The sequence below is a fragment of the Athene noctua genome, chromosome 1 (genome assembly GCF_965140245.1).
Source record: "Athene noctua chromosome 1, bAthNoc1.hap1.1, whole genome shotgun sequence".
NCBI classification, from domain to species: Eukaryota; Metazoa; Chordata; class Aves; order Strigiformes; family Strigidae; genus Athene; species Athene noctua.
The window spans coordinates 109,950,267-109,970,059 of record NC_134037.1 but is presented as its reverse complement, the minus strand read 5'-3'; the positions used below and the strand labels follow the sequence as shown (position 1 = coordinate 109,970,059).

Here is a 19,793-nt window from a genome sequence, read left to right as displayed (position 1 = left end):
TTCAGCTTCGTCCACTAGTGGGTTCTTCTACCCTGTGTGCTGGCCTCCCTGCAGAGGACTTGGTTGAGAATTTCATGCTGTGATAGGATTCCTCATCTGGCTGTGGAATAGCACGCAGGAAACAATACAGTCCTCTGCTGCTGTTTTCTTTTCAGTACAAAGCCTTGCAAGTGCACACTCCTGTAAGGCACTCATTCTTTCTCTTGCTGCCTCCAGCAAGGCTTTGATTCAGCCTATATCAACACTGGTCAGGTTGAACTAGCAGCTATTCATGTGGTTGACATGGAATGAATAATAACATGAAATAATCTAAATTTCCAGTGAAATATATTTTTTCTTCCTTCCCTTATGCACATATATATGCTTTCACACATGCTCTTGTTCTCTTTTTTGTGTATCTAAAAGTCAGTCACATAACATTTCTTATATTTAATGTCAGTATCTTCTGCTGTATTTTAAAAACTTGTGCGTAGAATTCTTTCAACACAGTTACTCATTAGTGCATTTTATTTTTTACAAATAACCAAAAGGTGATAAATACAATGTCATATTTGTAATACAGTGAAGAACATGAGCAAGCTGGGGGGAAGCAAGAGAAATTATCCTAAATTTAGGTTTATTATTTCAGTAATAGGTTCTTTGTTCTCTGCTGTTCTACTTTTTACTTACTCACTAAAAAGGAATCTTCTTTTCTATTAGCATTTAACCTATATACTGTTAATTTAGGGCACAGTGAAGTAGAAGACATATTTGGAGAAGCCATGTTTTTGTCTGTTGTTTAGTAGCTTTTCCCCTGCCTTTTTTTTTTTGAGGGTGAGTAGCTATTCTTAACAACACTAACTTACATTTAAAAAAAAAAAGGAATCACAAGTATCTGTGTAACTGCTGAGTAAACCTTTATTGGATGAAAGAGGAAGAAAGCAAAGGATCTGTGCAGCACATTTAAATGGCTGTATAATAGTGGTGTTTTCTGAAACATTCTTGTTCCTGCTGGGCAATGTTTCAAAATATATGTGAAATGAAAAGCCATACCAGCCTGAGGGAAGAACAGTAAAATATATAGGATATAACAGTGCTACTTCACATGTTGTAAGAGCAATGGCAAGTATTTGACGTATATATTTGTTCTCTTGGGATGGCGTTGGTTTTCTTCTTGTTGTAAAGCTTTTTCTTTGCTTTTTCTTTTTTTTTTTTTTTTTTAAAGCCTCCAGGGTTTATTTTACAGTATTGCATCTTTATCTTTGTTCTGTTTCCCAGATAACTCAGGAACAAGAAACAATTTATTTAAATTCTTGTGATGTGCTTTCTATCCCTTTATATTTTACATGTCTTTAAAGTATGTTCTGCATTCTTGTCTAGTTTTTTTTCCCCTCCTTTAATATATTTTTATAGCTTCATGGTGATTTTTATTGCTGATCAAGTACATAGATGGGAGGAGGGATAAGATCAACCTCATATTAAGACTATATATCCTTCCTTTGGCAACATGAAAAGCATCTAGTGGTCTCAGAACTCATTTCTGTACAGACCTCCCTTTCCCTCACTTCCCGTAATTCTTGGTGGTTTTATACCTGTGTATTTATTCGTGGAGGAAAATAGAAAAGGACTAGAGAAGAGTTGCCTTGGGATGCAGTATGGACCCAGCAGATTATCAGTCCCATCAGTCCTCATCAGTCCCAGAAATCTTCTAGTGATTTGCAACTAACAGTTTAGAGCACTTATAAATATCCCTAACCATTAAAAAACACATACATGTTTCTTACACAAATTCACATACAAACATGTATGTAAGAATATATATTAAAACTTGTCCAAACAGCTTGAGTGAACATTCATCTGTGAATTGATTTGTTAGTATCATCAGCTCATTTTAAAGAAAAAGAATATAAAAAATGGGTTTTTGACTGTCATTGTCAAAACCAATCAAGTCCTCAGTTTGTGTTGTCTAATTTACTCTCAGAATTATTCAATGCAATCAGCTGTTTCAGAGACTACATATGGTTGTCCTGAAATGCAGAGAGCAGAGACTGCATATCTAAAATGAGAATCAAAAGGAAAAAAACATTTATATGCCTAGAGTTATGTGTTAAGGTTTTCTAGCATAGGTAGTAATTTACAGTACAACAGCTGGGCATATTCTGGATTCCGCGTTAGCATCTTCTTTGAGGATTTCTTTGACAGATGGCACTCACAGATGGACATTCTTAAGGAGCTTACTCTTTCTACTCCTTTACCCACCAGTAACTCATGATACTATTAAAAATCTAAAAGCTTTGACATGAATTAGCCTTACTTAGCAGACTTTAATTTTTTAATCTTTAGAATATGCTGTAGGATAGTGGTTGTGGAGTTCTTAATCTGTTTACTTAAGTTATTGGAAGCCAAGGTGGAATTCCAATAAAGTTGATACTGCAAAACATTTCAAATAGACGATCTTCTTTTATTATTCTTTAAATTGTCATAATAATATTTTTATTCTTACCTTTTGAAGAATAAGTGTAGAATGGTACAAAAGAGTGTACGGTTCAGCAACCCAGAAACAGCTCTGTCAACTGAAGTTCACAGAAGCTGCTTGGTATTCCATTGTAATTGAAATCTTGAGTGAATAAACCTGATATTTAAAGTTGGCTGGTCAATGAAACTTGTTTCTACCACCATCAGCTTAAAATAGTTTGGTTTTTAGTAGGTATCTTAAAGTATCATCTAATAGACTGTCACAGAAAAGAGCAAACTGTATTCAAGATATTTGAATACACTTCTATGATAGTTATTTGTCTGCCACATAGTGTTGTTTCTCAAAATTCATGCAACTTTGGGCTTGAACTTGAAGGCCGTTATTCTCTCAAGTGTTGACTCAAATGGTCATTTTCTCTGATGAATGTTGTTAGTGTGGAGTTTCTGTTGAGGAATGTGAAACTATAAGCAGAATGATCAATCCAAAAAAAGCATTGTGACAGCTGGGCAGGTTAGAGAGGCAAAAATAGTGAGTGCCCTCAACCAGGTCCTCTACTGCATGTATTTGTAGCTTGTTAGAAAACTAGAACACCAGATGGAGGTAGAGAAATTAAATCAGTTTCCTTTGTTTTGTTTTCTAAATGCTGTGTAAATTAAAAGTTCCCAACTCTTCCTTCACAAATAGTATACAGCTCACAGTGGCAAAAGTTCTCATTCACAGCCCATTTCCAACAGGTTTGGGTTTTTTTCTTCAGGGCCCCTCTGGTGTAGGCTCCTTGCTAGGTGAGCAGTGCACTCCCTGCCAACACTTTTTTCCCAGAGGCTTCTTCATTTCAAGTTCTTATTGTGTTTTCAGTGTAGGCACACTTAATGAGTTACATAAGGTATAATTTAAACACCTGTTTTGAATCCTCCTTCTGAACTGTCAATAAGCAAACAGTCCCAATGTAAATCCTTTTCTTTTGCATATATTGATGTACTCTGTTCTGGTGTCTGTGTATTCCAGAGATACTCTTTTGTAATAATAAAAAAAGCATGCATATAGTTACTGCAAATTTAAAAACAATTTAGCTAAGGAAAATGTAGTGAGAAGAGTAATCCATGCACTGGAATATGAGGTTCAGATAAGTAACCAGGCCACAATAGTGCCTAGTTTACATTTTCAGCTAATTCCATATGTATTTTACCACGTATAAACCTTGTCTTGCTGCTGTTTGTTTTAAAAAATAAATATTTTTTTAAATAATTCTTGTCTTCCTTTGCTTGTTAAGTTCAATACTGTTGTACGCTTAGTTTCAATATGGTTAAACAGGGAATCAGGATGAGGATAGAATCCTCAGTTAAGAAAAGCAAGAGATATTAGGAGAAGCTAATGAGGCAAGCCATATGATGAAGTTATATTTCAATAGAATAAACCAGTTAGCTGATCCATTAACATTATCTGGCAGCAAGTGTAAACTCTTCTTGAAATAGGTATAAGGAAAGACTGCTTTGGGGCAACAGAGCAGTGGTACTGGTGGTTACTATACTTCGGAGACACAAGGAGGAAAAGACCTGTACACTGTGCCCTGCTGTAGCCACAGACTTGTGTGCTGAAGCTGCTCTTACAAGGAGATGAGTCTCCTTTGATCGCCAGGACTACTTATGCAGAGAAAACCTGTGCAAAGGAGAGTGGTGTGGATGGCTGTTCACGTAGTGTTATCTGATGGCTTCAGGCCAATCTTGCCAGTATTTATTATCTTAACAGTGTCAGCAATGTCAAAGACTAACCTTGTTGAGCATTTTGGGATAAGTGGGGGCTGTTTGTCAGACTTTAGAGCAGAAAAAGGAAGTTTTTCTTTTTAACAAATTTCTTAAGTGTGACTACTACTGAATGTCAAGGTATAATCAAGACAGTTCTGTGGTTTTAACTGTTATATCCTTGTAGAGTTGAGAGAGAGAGACTGCCAATTTTTGTTTCATGAACTGCAATTTCCAGGGCAAAAGTAGGCACGTTATTAATACTAAGGCTAAAGACGCCTTCTGTCTTGAGCCACAAGAACTCAGAAGTATATAGGCTGCTACAATTGAATATATAGTATCTTGGTGTTACTCATTTCAGAATTAGATTTGGGGAGTTTTTATACAGTGTAACCAGAATGTTATTATTGAAATAAAATTGAAAAGACAGCTTTAATAATAATTTCAGAATCACAGGATGGTTGAGGTTGGAAGGGACCTCTTGAGATTAATTAGTCTCACCCTCTTGTTTAGAGCAGGGTCAATGAGAGCAGATTGCCAAGTGCCATGTCCAGTTGCATTTTGAGTAGTCTTTTCAAATTAACCGTGATTCTGGATTGACTTTATTCAGTGAATGGCATAATACTTCCAGAGCTTTAGAATATTGTTTGATAGTTATGTTAAAACTTGTCTTGTTTCATGGAAGAATATTTGTCTCATTGCCTGAGCATTATCTCCTTGAGTTTTACAAATTGCATTTAGTAGCAGTTTTCACTAAATTCTTATGCTCTTATTTGGACTCCTCAAACCAAATACTTGTTTTTCAAATTGGCTTTTGTTTCTAAAAAAATAAAAAACATTCATGTTTTGTTTCTTCCATCTTTTGTTTGCACATCTTTCAAAGCTTTTATGCTTGTGCCTCGAATATTTTACATCCTGAGGGACCATCATAAATAGCTACTTGAAACTATTAAAATAACCTGAAAAAGACCACGGTATGAGGCTCTTATGTTTTTATGCATGAATTTTTACTCAAAATATAATTTTGTTCAAGATCAATCCATTATTAGACATTCAAATGTTCACTGTGTGCCCAATTTTATTTTTGAATCCCTACAAGTTTTTTTTGTCTGAGTAACTCAGGTATGAGACAATCCTGAGGGAAGTTACAAGCTTCTATATTCTTGCTCTACAGTAAGAGGCCAGTTCATTTTGGTTTTTTTTTCATTTGGGATTTTTTTAGTGTTTCCAATGTTTGGTAGTCAGACTATTTAACTTTTTAATGTGAACTTTTACCAGTTTCAGGATGCATTAGATATCAGACCTTCCATTATGTCAATGATTGTTTGCCATAAGGAATTGTCTTTCTGATAATGTCTACAACTTTTTATTTCATAGGTGTTTAAAATGATGCCTGTAAATCAGCATTGTAAGGTACTAAATTTAAAATGGTTATAAAATGACACGCTGTGTTTCTGGTTTTAGTCTGTAAAACTGACAAGACAAGAGAAATAATCCTTAGACATCACAAATGACTTTGCCTTGACATCTCTTCAAAATACTGCATGAAGGGCCTAGGCTGAATGTGAGGGTTTTCTCAATAGATATCTGGTTCTGTCAGTTGATTAGCATTTTAGATGAAAGACAATAGGTACAGGGAGTATGTAGCTGCCAAGCACTTGCCAAAAAGAATTTTTCAAATCACCCCTTATACTTAATTTTTCAAAAGAAGGAAAAAAAAATTGGATATAAGCAGCTTTAAAAAATAATTGTCCTTGTTTTAGAGCTGTTATCTTATTTGAGATCCATTATTTGAAAGAAAATACATATGCTCAAAGGCCACAGGGAGACATTTTTCTAAGGTAAATTAATTCTGGGACATTATAATATGATGTGGTGGAGCATATATTTATAAGCCAGTAACTGCACACAGTTCAAGTGTTCAGGAATGAATATCAGTGCCTGAACAAACTCAAGATATATATGTGTTGGCTGAGGTACTCATTCCTTGTTATTTGTTATTATTTCCTTTATTAGCATTTGAAATTCATAAAGTACAGTGGATACCATAAGATAAATACTGTGTTGTGTCCAGAATACTAGACTGAGTGGCAGCAATTAAAGACTGTAGAGAAAAGGACTGGGAGAGGACTTGGAGAGGTCAGCTAATACTTTCTTCTGCTGCAAGGCGAGATCAAACTGTAGCTAAACCACTCTTGATAGATGTTTGTCTAACCAGTTCTTAAAAAAAACACCAACCAAAACAGTGATAGAGATGGTGAAATGCCCCTAAGCAATTTGTTCCAGTGTCCTACTGTTATTATGAAAGTAATTTCTAATGTCACATCTAAGTATCTTTTGCTGGATTTAAATTCATATGTCTTGTGTTGCCCACACTCAGTGTGGATAACAACTTGCCTTAGTCTTTTCTGCATTATATAGTTCAAGTCTGTGGTGCAAGCAATTTGTAGTAAGAGAGGAATGTAATTACTTTATTCTTAGTGGACACAGAAGTTACTTCTCTCAATCTGGATTAGGGATTAAAAAAGTATACTTTGGCAGAACGTGTAGTCTAAAACTAAGTAAATTTGGATTCAGTACTTGATTCCCTATGTGATGTAGCACATGTATTGCATCTAGGATATGAAACCTTGATTTCTGTATTGTCTTTCATTTAGTTTTGTAGTATTACTAAGAATAAAACTTAAGATGTGTAACAGTATAAATATAATACTGCACACACTTTTCAGTAAATAATGACTACATCACGGATCTAGAACCTTTATTGTCTTGATTTAGTTGATGTTTCCTAGTAATTCATGGGAGTCTGTCCACTGATTTAGATAAGATTTAGATGAATCTCCTGCTGCTGAGAGTAGTGAGATTCTTTTAGTAGAGGTGAATTACTGGGTGTTCCTGGAACAATGCATACATAATAATTTATTATCAAGAGTTAATGAGAAAATAAGAGAGTTTTACAGTATTAAGATACTCTTTTAAGAAGAAAAAAGTCTAACTTCCTCACTGTAATTTTAAAATAAGATTGTTTTACACCATTTATTTTTTCATGTAGTTGCTTTTCCTATTGAGGCTTAAATTCTAAAGTGTTTAGTCTTTGACTGTTCCTATTGACTTCAAAGTTATATGCAAGGCTACTACATCTTTCAGTTGCAAGTTTTAGTTTCTCAGCTTTATATGAAGCAGGTTTTGTTTAATATACAAACACGATGCAACTGTTTGGGTGCCATGTAAATAATAAGGTTGTGATCAAAGTTATTTAAATTATTTTAAATTCAATTGAAATATGTACTTTCTGGATTCCACCCAAAAAAGTGGAGGAGTGTCTGTTTAGGAGGAGGCACAGTAGAGTCTTGATAAGAGGCACGGTTAATGAGGTACAACATATTCCCGTTTTCTCATGATGCTATCTTGTGTAGCCTATCTTATTGGGATTACTAAAGAATAACTGCCGACTGTCCAAATCTAATTTGGCTCAGTGCACATTGGTCTTTCTGCCAGATGGAGTGTATTTCTAGTTTTGCTCACTAGAATTCAGATAAACTGTAGTTGGCAGAATATGGCAACTTTGACTTTGATATAACCCAGTACACTGTAATGGAAAATAGAAATAAGCTCCTGGACATCAATATCTGTAGGTTTGACTGTGGGGAAAAAAAAAAGCATCAATTGACTAGCATTCTTTATGGAAGTTCACCAGCTGTTTCACTCTGCATATCTAAAGCAGGCTGTCAGTATGGCATCACTGAATACCTTAAAAACTTCACAGGCACCAAATTTTCTCCTTTCATGGGAGTGCTGCCAAAACCAAGTGTCTTCGGTTTTTATCATGGATGTAGCATTTCGTAGTGAGGAGGAGCGTGGAAGAAAAGTCTGCCTGAAACAACAGAAGGGAGTGCAGTAAACAGTGTGCCAAACTTCTGTCCTGACTCAGGATAATCCTGTGTTCTGAAGGAATTTTGGATAAAAAGTCCAGGCGTTCTGTCAGTAAGATTCTTGGTTATGTTTTTTTAGAGTAGGTAACTTGGCAAAGGATACCATTTCTTGTTGTAAAAGTAGACAATTATAATCATTGATGTCTGCTTTTAACCTTTTTATTTATACTTTTGGGGAATGCTCTTGCATGTATAATGAGAAAATAATGTGCTGTGAAATCCTCAATTAGTAATAAGTTATCTGGATCAGCTTCTCTGTGCCAGCAGTTACACCTGAAACTAATTTATTTTTCTCATCTGCTGGTATTTTAATTTGCATTGGTAGCATTAAAAAAAAAATAGTGTTCATGTTAAGATTTCACAGAAAAATAATTTAGTGTAAGCTATCCACTTTATTCTTTACTATTCAAGGACAGCATGACTTGGGACCTGGGACCTGTTTAGGAAAACTAACAAATTTTCATATTTTTCTGATGTTAATATTTAAAATAAAAATTAGTTCTCCATATTATTATTTTCTTAGCCAGTGGACTAACTAAACTAGTAGCTCGGCTATCAAATTGCTCCTTTAATTTCAGACAGGTCCATTTCTTTCTTCAGGCTCAGCTCACGGTTGTAGTTGTTGAATTTAGAACCACATAAGCCCCTTTATTGTCATTTCAGTTCTGCTGCTTTAAAAGCTCAGCTGTGTGTGTGAGGACAGTCCATTAACACCTGAAATGTTTATTCCAGTGAGGACATATTGGACATATTGAGAGGTGCCTCCTTGCACCATCTGGCCACCTTTTGTTGATATTAGTTACAAAGAAGGACTCGCCTTTTCCTTCATTTCTGCCTCATCATTTTTCTTTTGAAAAAAAGAATAAACAAGGACATTATCTAGTCCAAATTTCAGTATGCAAGGCCTCATGATTCCTGAAGTTTTGTTTAGTATCAGAAATGAATCCAGGTAATACATTCGCATGTATTAAAAATTCTTTTTAGTTTGTTTTACAGCTGGAATGTGCTATGGATTTTAGCATGCCGCAGAGGGAATACTTTTTCTTGAGTCTTACTGAACAAATGAAATTCTACTCTGGCTCATTAACAGAGAAATCAAAATGAATGGCAATAATCCAGATATCTGCTGTAGTTCTATTTCAGAACATCGTTTATATTAACACAGTTAGTATGTAAAATGTTTGGGTTTTAATTATAGCTTAAGAAAGTAAACTCTTTTAAAGAGAAGTGAGTGAAGTCATCTGGGTAAACGTGCCAATCTGAAGAACAGCTCCCCAAATTAAACCAAGAAGCATTATGAAAAATGATTCATTAAAGATTTTTCAAACTTTTTTCATAAGCCTCCACACTCATTTTCTGTGCAAGTGTAGTTTCCAGTATCGCACAGAGTATTTATTCCTACAGTATTCTCCAGATGAACAGAAGCAAATAATGAATGACTGTAAAACAAAGAGTGTCACTCTATCTGATCTGTTGTGCAGTGCCAATTTTCTCCTACAGTCCAGGCCTATACAGCTCAGAAAAATAAAGGTCACTCCCATACTCTGTGTTGGAGTCATGATTTAAATGGACATACATCTTTTTAAAGAAGTTTATTTGGTCTAGACTTCTCTCTCCTTTGCTGTATATCACCCATTCAAAAAAAAAAAAAAAAAAAAAAAAAAAAAGCAGAACAGCAATGTTTGCACAATTCACATCCTCAGGTGGCAGTGCTACAAAAAAGTTGATACAAGGAATATTTGTATTTCTTTGGCTATGCTGAGTACCCATGTCCCCTTAATTCACTGTGGAGTACATTTGAAGAACTTGTACTGCTTAATTAGTACCAGGTCTAACTCTGGCAGCCTGTACCCATTGCACATCTCAAGAGTAGGGCTGAACTGCCTGGGACTTGGTAGAACTCAGGGTCTCCAGAGAGCACAGTATTGTCAGAGCAGTGCCCCCAATTCAATACTTGTTCCCCCTATAAATCTAGTTCATAAAATGGCTTCCAAATGCTTATACTTCTTGAAACTGATTTATTATTTTGTATTTTGAGTGAGCAGACTTTTTTTTTTTTATTATAGTGAACTAATTATAGGGTTATTAGAGTATTAGTGCTTCACAGCCTTCTAGCCAGATGATATTAGTTGCTTGACTGAGCACCAGTGTTACTGTTGAGTGATGTTGAAATGGTTTGCCTGCAGTTACCTAGGAACTCTCATCTACAGAGATTCAGCCCAGTGGTCTCTTCACTAAACCATTTAACTTTTCGTTATTTGCTTATTACTTTTGCCAGATTTTAGCTACTTGGTCTGGAATTTTCCTTCCGTAGTATCTGCCTGAAGCAACATCATCTCTTTTCCAAGAACAAGATCAAGAAACATGCATTGCTTTTCCTATATCAATTTTAAATGAATAAAGTAATTCTTAAAAGTCCTGTGAAAAATTCTTCTGCTCTGGGATATGAAGACACTGTTGAAATCCAGGAGAGAATCTTCCTTGAGTCATGGATGTATTTTCATTCTTCTGCCCTCCACCTAGATATTTTCAGGTTATAATTTTCCCCTCAATATGCCAGAGTTTCAAACAACCACATGCAGAGTTTTGTCCCTAAATGCTTTTCAGTTTTCTTCTGCTGTAGTTTTGTACTGTTTCAGAGCTGTAAGAATGAAAGTGACTTGCCCTGCAATATTGGGAGATGGTGGTAAATAGACACTAGAGACTCTTTGTTGCTAATAGTGTTCTTCCTTTTGGTGCCAAAGAAGTTTTTTATGCAATAGAATGAAAACTGGACATCAGGAAAGAGGGTGATAAGGATTAGAGGAATAGGATGCTAGTGGAATGAGAAGGGTATCTGGGAAGTGGCTATGGGGAAATAGTGCCTGCTGAGATGGGAGAAAAAAGGATTGGTTGAATGTGTACATGTAGGGAGACTATGGTTTGGGAGTGAAGAAGCTGAAAGTGAAAGAAGGAAATAAAAGGGGAGGACATTTGGGTTTGATAGGCCATGGAGCACTGGACATCTCACCTTCTGAGGTGAGTCTAGGAGGCAGGGGATGATGGGAATAGAGCTGCAGCTGAGATGGAAACATGGGAAGAGGAAACCAGTTCATACAGTGAAGAAACTGTGATAAGCTGGGAAAGGTGGAGTGAGTGTGAAGAGGTATCATCATGCTTTATTTAGAACAGGAGAAGAATTAGTTCTGATCGCTAAAGGAGTCACCAAATGTCATTCAAAACAACCTGGAACAAACCTTATAATTCTAACACCATCTAACTACTGCGGGCTCAGTAGAGATGCGGTGTTTATGACGTATTATTTTTTCACCATAATCAACACCTCTGAACTCTTCAGTTACACTGGCAATAATTACTCCCCTTATTTGTTTCCCTCTGGGGCTCATAATTTTCTTAACTTTACTTTTGTTTATAGCCTACTCTGCTCTGCAGGTGCCAGCAATTCTTGTCTTTCAAACTGTCTTTTATTAACGTAGTTCAGCTGAATTCAGAACAGTTGTTCATAACCTATACCTTCTGTTACAAGTGCTGAATAGAATTTGTATGCATTAAGTTGGCCTTTTTTTTTTTTCCCCTGAACTATAAAAATTGTTCTTACAAAGTTATTATTGAGCCTTACAAACTTCACTTTGTGGGAAACGCTTGTTCCTCTGAGTGCTTTCAGTGTTGTTTGTGGGTTTCGTTTTGCACGGCGTTGACAACAAAGTGAGATTTTTCATGTTTTCTGCTGTTTTGTGTGAATGAATGGGGGAGGTTGGTATGATGATGATTATTATTAGTAGTATTATTATTTCTCTTGGGAATATATTAAAAGATAAAACGTGGATAAATGTAGCCTCAAGGGTGACTCATGTTTTTGTTTAGCTTGAACTAGGTCCAGCTTCTAAGAGGAACTTGATTTTAGGTGCATGTTTTTGCAAAGTGTTGTAAACTGAAGTTATAATTCCAGAGGTCTCAATAGCATGTGTTTGTTTTTATTTAGAAACATGTTTAAAGAATGTTTTTGGTGGGTGAACGTAAAATAAATAAAACTATCTCAATCTGAAGGTTGCAATTCTTTGGCATATTCAGTGTCAGCAAAAATCAAGTGGAGGAATGTTAGTTAGGGAATGGACCCAGTTAATTTTTATGTTTTACTTTGTAAATAATTGTCTTTATGCTCAGTTGTGGAATGTGAAAGTATGATTTCTGAAGTAGTGTTTGCATTTTACTTTGTAAATGTTTCTGCATATTTGGAAGGTGGCTAAAATTTGTTTTCAGCATGGCCTACTACCTGCTCATCTTTGGGTAATACAATTCGAAAGTACTTTTCTTCAAAACAATATGCTGTTACCATATTAATTGTGACTGAGTGTGTAACAGTGCAACACCGTCATGCCATTGATTCTGGAATGTCGTTCAAGGGCGGATTCTAATTTTTTTACCATTGTAAATTCTCAGGAAACATTGTTTATAACACAGTTTTTATTTAAAAAAGCCCAAACCAAACAACAAATCTGTTTTCATGTGCAATGTTGTAGCTTGTGAATATTTTGAAATTTGTCTGCAAAGCAATTGATGGCATTCGTTTATAAGTTGTTAGGGGAATTAAGCAAAGTCAGGGCTTCACTTGTTTTTTGTTTGGTTTAGGGGATTTGTTCTTATGTCTTACAAACTGTTGTTCACTGAGAAAGTATTCATAGTACTTTATTCATATAGCTGTAATTTACCTTTCGAATAGATAAGGATAGAGTAAGAATGTAATAATGTCATCTATTTTAAAAATGTAGCTTAATGGATATTTCTAATAAGTGTACTTTAATGAAAAGGAAATTTCAAAGTTTGAACCTAGCTTGAAAGCTGAACCATAAATGTCCCTCTGGTAACTTTGAGAGCATAGATGCTTTCATCCTAGTCAGCTGCATACTGGGGGCATATGCTTTATCTTTCTTTCAGTATACTTAGGTATCTGTAAAATGTGAGACAAAAAAAGGGGTCAAATTTGCAAAATAAGGAATATTTATTATGTTGCCTGCTTAGAAGGATTTTGCCATGTGTATCATGACCTGAATGAGACAGCTGCGGATTTTCACCAGAGTGGCAGACTGCACAATGGCTTTGTTGATCGTTTCAGCAGAAGTATGACAGATGTACATAGTGAACTGAGATGTCTGTGAGAGAAAAATATTGATGAAAGACACTAAATTTGTTAAAAATGTGTTAATTATTTTATGGTTTCATTGACTTTTTGCTCTACTGTAAAACTTAAGAGATTGTTATCTAGCTCCAGTATAAGGGTGCATCTTTACACTTGACAGTACTTCACTAGAATTCTTCAGATGATTTAAAAGTTTTAAGTACAAAAGTTCAGAGCTAGTACGATTCTCCTGTATACCTGTGAGAGATGAGAGGAATTTGACCTCACAGTAAAATTAACAGGCAGTGTATGATCTGATCTACAGTCCCTGTCATGATATGTCCCTGGTGCAAATTTCACCATGTGATGAGTGACTGTGTTCCATCTACTGATCTTTTGCTGGTTTTGAATGATAGGAGTGTTGCAGAGTCAATGCTTGGACTATATATTATGCAAAACATTGTCGTACTAATTCTGGAATGTGTTTTAATTGCAGGGATATTAAGCCGGACAACATCTTGATGGATATGAATGGACATATTCGATTAGCAGATTTTGGTTCTTGTCTGAAACTGATGGAAGATGGAACGGTAAATTAGAAAGAGTGATATATTCCTGAACGCTTTTGCTACAGTCTTTTGCTAGCCACTAAGATGTGTGCTAATAAAAAGAAAAGGTGCCTTATATCAAATGAAGTGGAATTGTAATGGTATTGGTATGTAACTAACCTTGGTATGACTGCACACTGCTTGAATTTACTTTCTATTAAAAGCTTTTTAGATGCATATAGTCAACACATAAATAAAGATAAGCTACACTGTCAGTACTGTTTGTTGATGAGCTACGAACCTCAGTTTTGAGCTCTGAGCTCTAATCTTTATCAAACATGTAAGCTTTAGTATAAGCAGAATGAGATACTGAAATATGATGATGTGCTAATTGTAGTATATTTAAACTTGCACGGTGTATAGTAGGTGTGACTAGAATGTAATTCCAGTATGTTAATCATGTCCCAGAGTATTACAAAGTATTTGAGTTAATATATGTGATTACCTAATCCATAATTACTTAACGGCTCTAAGCCTAAGAATTGACAGTTTTGTTCTTTTTGTTATTAAATATTTGTAAGAGTTTAGCAAAAATATGTTACTGGAATGCCTATTAATACAGTGCCCTGGATGCTTAAGTATTTCTTTATTAATTTAGAAGCCTTTGTGTTTAGTTGTTACAACTAGCACACTAAGCTAAATTTATATATACATGCACAGTGCCACAAACAGCAGTGTCTGTAATGATGGAAGTTTATTTTAATCCTGGAAATGTAACTTCTACAGGTCCAATCTTCAGTGGCAGTTGGAACTCCAGACTATATCTCTCCAGAAATCTTGCAGGCCATGGAAGATGGAAAAGGGAAGTATGGGCCCGAGTGTGACTGGTGGTCCCTAGGCGTTTGCATGTATGAAATGCTATATGGAGAAACACCCTTTTATGCTGAGTCGTTGGTGGAGACATATGGGAAAATAATGAACCACAAAGTTAGTGCACTTTCTCTTTCTCTATTTAAGCTAATTTTTAGGAAGTAATAGAGTATCTTGAAGGCTTATTTAAAAATTACTTTTTATGTACTAATTATGTTAATATTCATAAATGTAGAACAAAAAATATGTTTCCATCTAGTAAGTTTATGGTTATGGATTGCAGATGGCTTTGCTTTAGGATAAAGCAGTTCAGAACTAAAAATCTGGATTTGAAAACATGGCTGTTAGTTCACTCTGTGGAGTAAATCTTGGCTATATCACATCACTCCTTTTGTGTTACTTTCTTCTGGCAAATACATTGATTGTCTTATGCAGAAGATTCTTAAATGTTCTTCCACATGGAGGTAACTGTAGAATTCAACAGTGTAAGAGAAATATAAATAAAGGAGAAAAACTAGGAGACTAAAAAAAGTCAATAGTTTCTATCCTTTGAAGAAATCTTCTTCCTAGAAACCTTACTGCATATATTTAAGAACTGGAGTATTTGCACATTTCTTTTACTACATAGTGATTTTCTCTAAGAAGAACCTTTTTCTTGTAATAAAAAACCTTCTTCTTGGTAATAAACTATTTTCTCTTATTGATCTTTAAGGAGAGGTTTCAGTTTCCTGCTCAAGTGACAGATGTCTCTGAAAGTGCAAAGGACCTCATCCGAAGGCTCATTTGTAGCAGAGAGCATCGACTTGGACAAAATGGGATAGAAGACTTTAAGAACCATCCATTTTTTTCTGGGATTGATTGGGACAACATTAGAAACTGTGAGGCACCTTACATCCCTGAAGTCAGCAGCCCCACTGATACATCAAACTTTGATGTGGATGATGATTGCTTAAAAAATTCTGTAAGTATAGAGTTAACATTTTGACAATTCTGCTTTTGTAGTTTACTTTATAACAAAATATATGTAAATGGCAGTTTATTTCACTGTGTTCTGCATAAACAACAAAAAAGTACTGCTTTGAAGAACTGTGAATGAAGAACATTCGTAGTTCAGAGGCTGATCCTCCAAACATATACGTGTAAAGATAACTTCAGTTCAATTTTGTAAATTCATTGTAACTTTACACATATTTAAACATCACGTACATCTATTATTTTCAGTAACAAGATCTTAATGTCCATGATTTATAAAGAATAATATATTTACATGTAGATAGTCTGCAAGACACAGTATTTCTAACAGAGCATTGTTGAGACTTGTACTAGGTTTGCATAATACGTTTTATTGTAATGCTCTACTCTAATTGCTGCTGTCTCTGTAAGATGCCGTTCCGTTCATTCCCACTAAAATTTTTCCTGCTTGTTTTCTGCTTTGAGTTTTGGGAAATCTAGGAGAAATACTACAGCCATTTCTTCAGGTATAATCTTAGTGAGAAAGAAATGATTTTGCCTTTACTTAAAAAGCTTTGCAACTACTGATTTTTAACAACCTTAGTGTTTCTATACTTTTGAACAGGAACTTTGACAGATGATAGAGGTCTTAGCATCAGAGGAATGCCTTGTGTTGTCTCCTTGGGAATACTTTTTTTTTGGGGGGGGGGGGGTATTGAAAGATGCAGAAGCCTGCTGTTTACATGCGAGGTGAAGCATTTTCACCTTTTTTGGTTTTGTTTTCTGAACTACCTGTGCAGTAACGTGGTCTTGTTCTTAGTTTTCAAAATGCACAACAATGTAGTCTTGATGTACATACACAGTCTAGCCATGTCGTTGGTGGTTTTTTGTTTGAAAAAAAACATTATGTTACCTTTTCTTGGAATTTAGAGTGTTTTAGCACTTTCAGCATGATAATCTTCTTAGGGAGTTTCTTTTGATGACCATTAAGACTGTTTCTAGTATAGCAGCATAAACCTTGCATCTTGGGGTTAAACAGGAAACTTTTAGCAGGGTATTTAAGAATATTAGAACTTACAATGGTTCAAATAATATAGCAACAGGGTTATTTTAGCCTGAGGAGAAGCTCAAAGATTTGTCTTGGTTTGTACTTCTTTGACTGGAAAAAGGAGCAATGAAGGAAGAAATGGTAAAAGCACTAATTGGATTAGAAAATCCTGTGGTATTACTTCTTTCTAGTAAATGTCTGACTCTTGTTCCCTCCAAATAGAGATAGCCTACTCAGAAGTAGGGTTGGTAACTCTACAGGCAGGAAGCCCTGCTGACTAAATAGCAGAGAGGAGTATAGGAGGGAATAAAAGGTGATACTCTTTATGCTAAGAGCTTCCTGGAAAAAAATAAGGAATAAATCAGCTTTTAATATATGTTATATGTTATATTCTGCTTTCCTCCAATGATAGCCTATTTAATTAGAAAAGCATTTTTATGCCAGCATGCTGTATTTTTGTATATTGCATGCTGTTACAGGTTTAGGTTATGCTGTTTCATATTTGGGCTGTAGATAAAGATGACTGTTAATATATTAACACTAACACTTCACATGGTTAAATGTGAAAATCTTTTTCAGTCCAGTAGTAGTAGTAGTAGTAGTATTACTTACTCAACTGTCCTATTATTTTTCTAGGAAACAATGCCTCCACCATCACACACTGCATTTTCTGGCCATCATTTACCATTTGTGGGTTTTACATACACAAGTAGCTGGTAAGTTAAGAGTTCCAAAATTATCTGTGGAATAGTTACATAGTATCTTAAGTTTATGTCTCTGAAACCAACTGCAAACAGACACCAAAGAATGTGGCTTATTGAGGAAATTACTAGGCAATAATCTAAAATGCTGTCTGTCCAAAAGAATGAGCTCTCTGCAGGTAAAATTTACTTGAATTTAAAGGTCAGCACTTGTGTTCGGAAGAGTTTTGTTGATAAAGGTGGTTTTCAGACAATGTATGAAGTTAACTGCATCTGACAAAGTTAGGACCAGATGTGCAGACCCAGAGTGAACTTAGCTTATTAGACTTTAAAAACAGTTTTAGTTCTAGTCTTTTGCCACTCGTGTAAGTCTGAATGGAAATCTTTTAAAAATTGCATTTATTGATGTTTGGTATTAATGTGGTATTTGTCATGTTCATCTCAATGCTAAATTAATCAGTAACAAGGAAGTCCTTGTATGCTCCTTGATCATATCCTTGGTCGTATTTTATTTATGAAAATAAATAAATAAATGTCGTTTACAACCACTGAAAAAACAGGCCTATCTTTCTGCAAACACATGTGCTTAATGCTGGTTATGTGACATGTCCTGTAGACTTCAGAAGGATTATTTGCATAAGTAGTAGTATGTGTACATGACTATCCACAGAATCAGGGCCACAGCATTTGTGATATGTGCCCTAGCTGTCATGTGCTAATCTCATACTATTTGTTGTGATTGTTGTCTTTAAAGTATTTGGGAAACTTGATTAATTATTTTAAAAGAAACCATTATTGTAATCTTACTACCTAGATTGTTGCTTTTTGCTATCTGGCTAATGTTGGCTGTCCATAATGACAGTTTTTAATCAAGAGTTCCTTCACTTTTATGTAACAATAAATGCACTGAAGTGATCAGTCTTGCTAGGTAAAAATTAATTCAATTTTTAATGAGCACATACTAGCAAGGTATTATTTGACTGTATAATAAATTGCATAGTAATTAACTATTTAAACAACTATTCATTGATTGGCTTTTTAAAAAAAATTATTTTAAACACAGTCTGTTGTAGAACCCAGTGCTATTTAATTTTTTTCTCCCAGTGTGCTTTCAGACCGCAGCTGTCTAAGACTGACAGCTGGACCACCCTCCATGGATCTTGACGCAAGCATTCAAAGAACTTTGGAGGATAGTTTAGCAACAGAAGCTTATGAGAGGAGAATAAGACGTCTAGAACAGGAAAAGCTTGAACTTAGTAGAAAACTACAAGGTATAGTCACTAAAAAAAATTATTCAACTTTGATTAGGTTTGTAAGGTATGGTTTACACTGTGGAAAAAAATAAATACACCTCCTGGAATGCTTTTTAGCAGAAAAGAATTCTCATTATTTCCTTTGACAAATTAAATGTCTGTTACTTTTTATGGCTGAAATATCACATGTATGTAACTTCTTATAACATGCTGACTTTGTTCTCACTGTACCTTAGTTAATATGGCATAAAGATTTCATTCTTAAAACCTCTAAAAACTTAGTTTGTCTAGCTGACAACTGTTACTGAAAATTTGGCATACGGTAGTTGGAAATTACAAACTGTAGAATACTCAGTGAGGCACGTCTTAATCTATCAGTAATATCTTTTTGACCTCCTGAGATGTCAGGTGTCTAATTTGTCCCTCTTTACCATCTTTTTCTAGAGTCCACCCAGACAGTCCAGGCTCTGCAGTATTCAACAGTGGATGGCCCAATAACAGCAAGCAAAGATTTAGAAATTAAAAGTTTGAAAGAAGAAATTGAAAAGTTGAAGAAACAGGTAACAGGTATGTTATAAATATGTTACAAATATTAATGTAAAAACTGTAACAGGAAACAATATTTTGACAAGATTTTTTTCTTGTAATGTAATGCTAGTTTTACTTTGTTTTTTCATAGAGTCTTCCAGTCTATTTCTACTTCTCATTTTATTCTTTGCTCTTCATTGGTAGCTCAACATTTTCGACAAATTGAACTTAATATACAGTACTTCAGTAATTCCAGTTGCAAGGCAGAAGGAAGATTTCAGTGACTTCTGCTATTATTATTAGTGGTAAAGATCCACTAGCTTTAAATTATGGTGTTGCTAATTTACATGGATCAGGCACTACCTCAGAATCTGTGAAACCATGACCAATTTCCATAGTACTACCTTTTTGTTGTTTTTTTTCTTCCCCTTCCCTTCCTCCTGCAATGTGTACTGCAAGAGCAGATGAAGCACTTGATTGATTATTTTTGGCAGTATCAAAAGTCACTGCTGTCTTTTCAGAAGTCATAGTACTGTAGCATATCTTGGCATTCCTTCCTTTGTACATCTCTGCACTCTGCTGTGCAGGTAGATAGGTAGTAAAATGGAAGGAAGGTGGTGTTTCTTGCTGACATAAGTAAATATGAGGGGTG

The 19,793-nt window shown here is 35.1% G+C and overlaps 1 protein-coding gene across 6 annotated transcripts in view; it reads left to right on the top strand.

Moving 5' to 3' along the window:
* The window catches only part of CDC42BPA (CDC42 binding protein kinase alpha), a 189,524-nt gene that overhangs the window by 95,733 nt on the left and 73,998 nt on the right, over positions 1 to 19,793 (top strand). For all 6 annotated transcript variants that reach the window (XR_012632934.1, XM_074897332.1, XM_074897329.1 and 3 more), the window contains exons 7-12: positions 13,739 to 13,832; positions 14,577 to 14,777; positions 15,373 to 15,621; positions 17,296 to 17,375; positions 18,465 to 18,631; positions 19,058 to 19,180. Coding sequence is in view for 5 of the 6 variants with exons in the window: in XM_074897332.1 (XP_074753433.1) it covers positions 13,739 to 13,832; positions 14,577 to 14,777; positions 15,373 to 15,621; positions 17,296 to 17,375; positions 18,465 to 18,631; positions 19,058 to 19,180 (914 nt within the window). In the remaining variant the exon portion in view is untranslated. The remainder of the gene's footprint in view (positions 1 to 13,738; positions 13,833 to 14,576; positions 14,778 to 15,372; positions 15,622 to 17,295; positions 17,376 to 18,464; positions 18,632 to 19,057; positions 19,181 to 19,793) is intronic.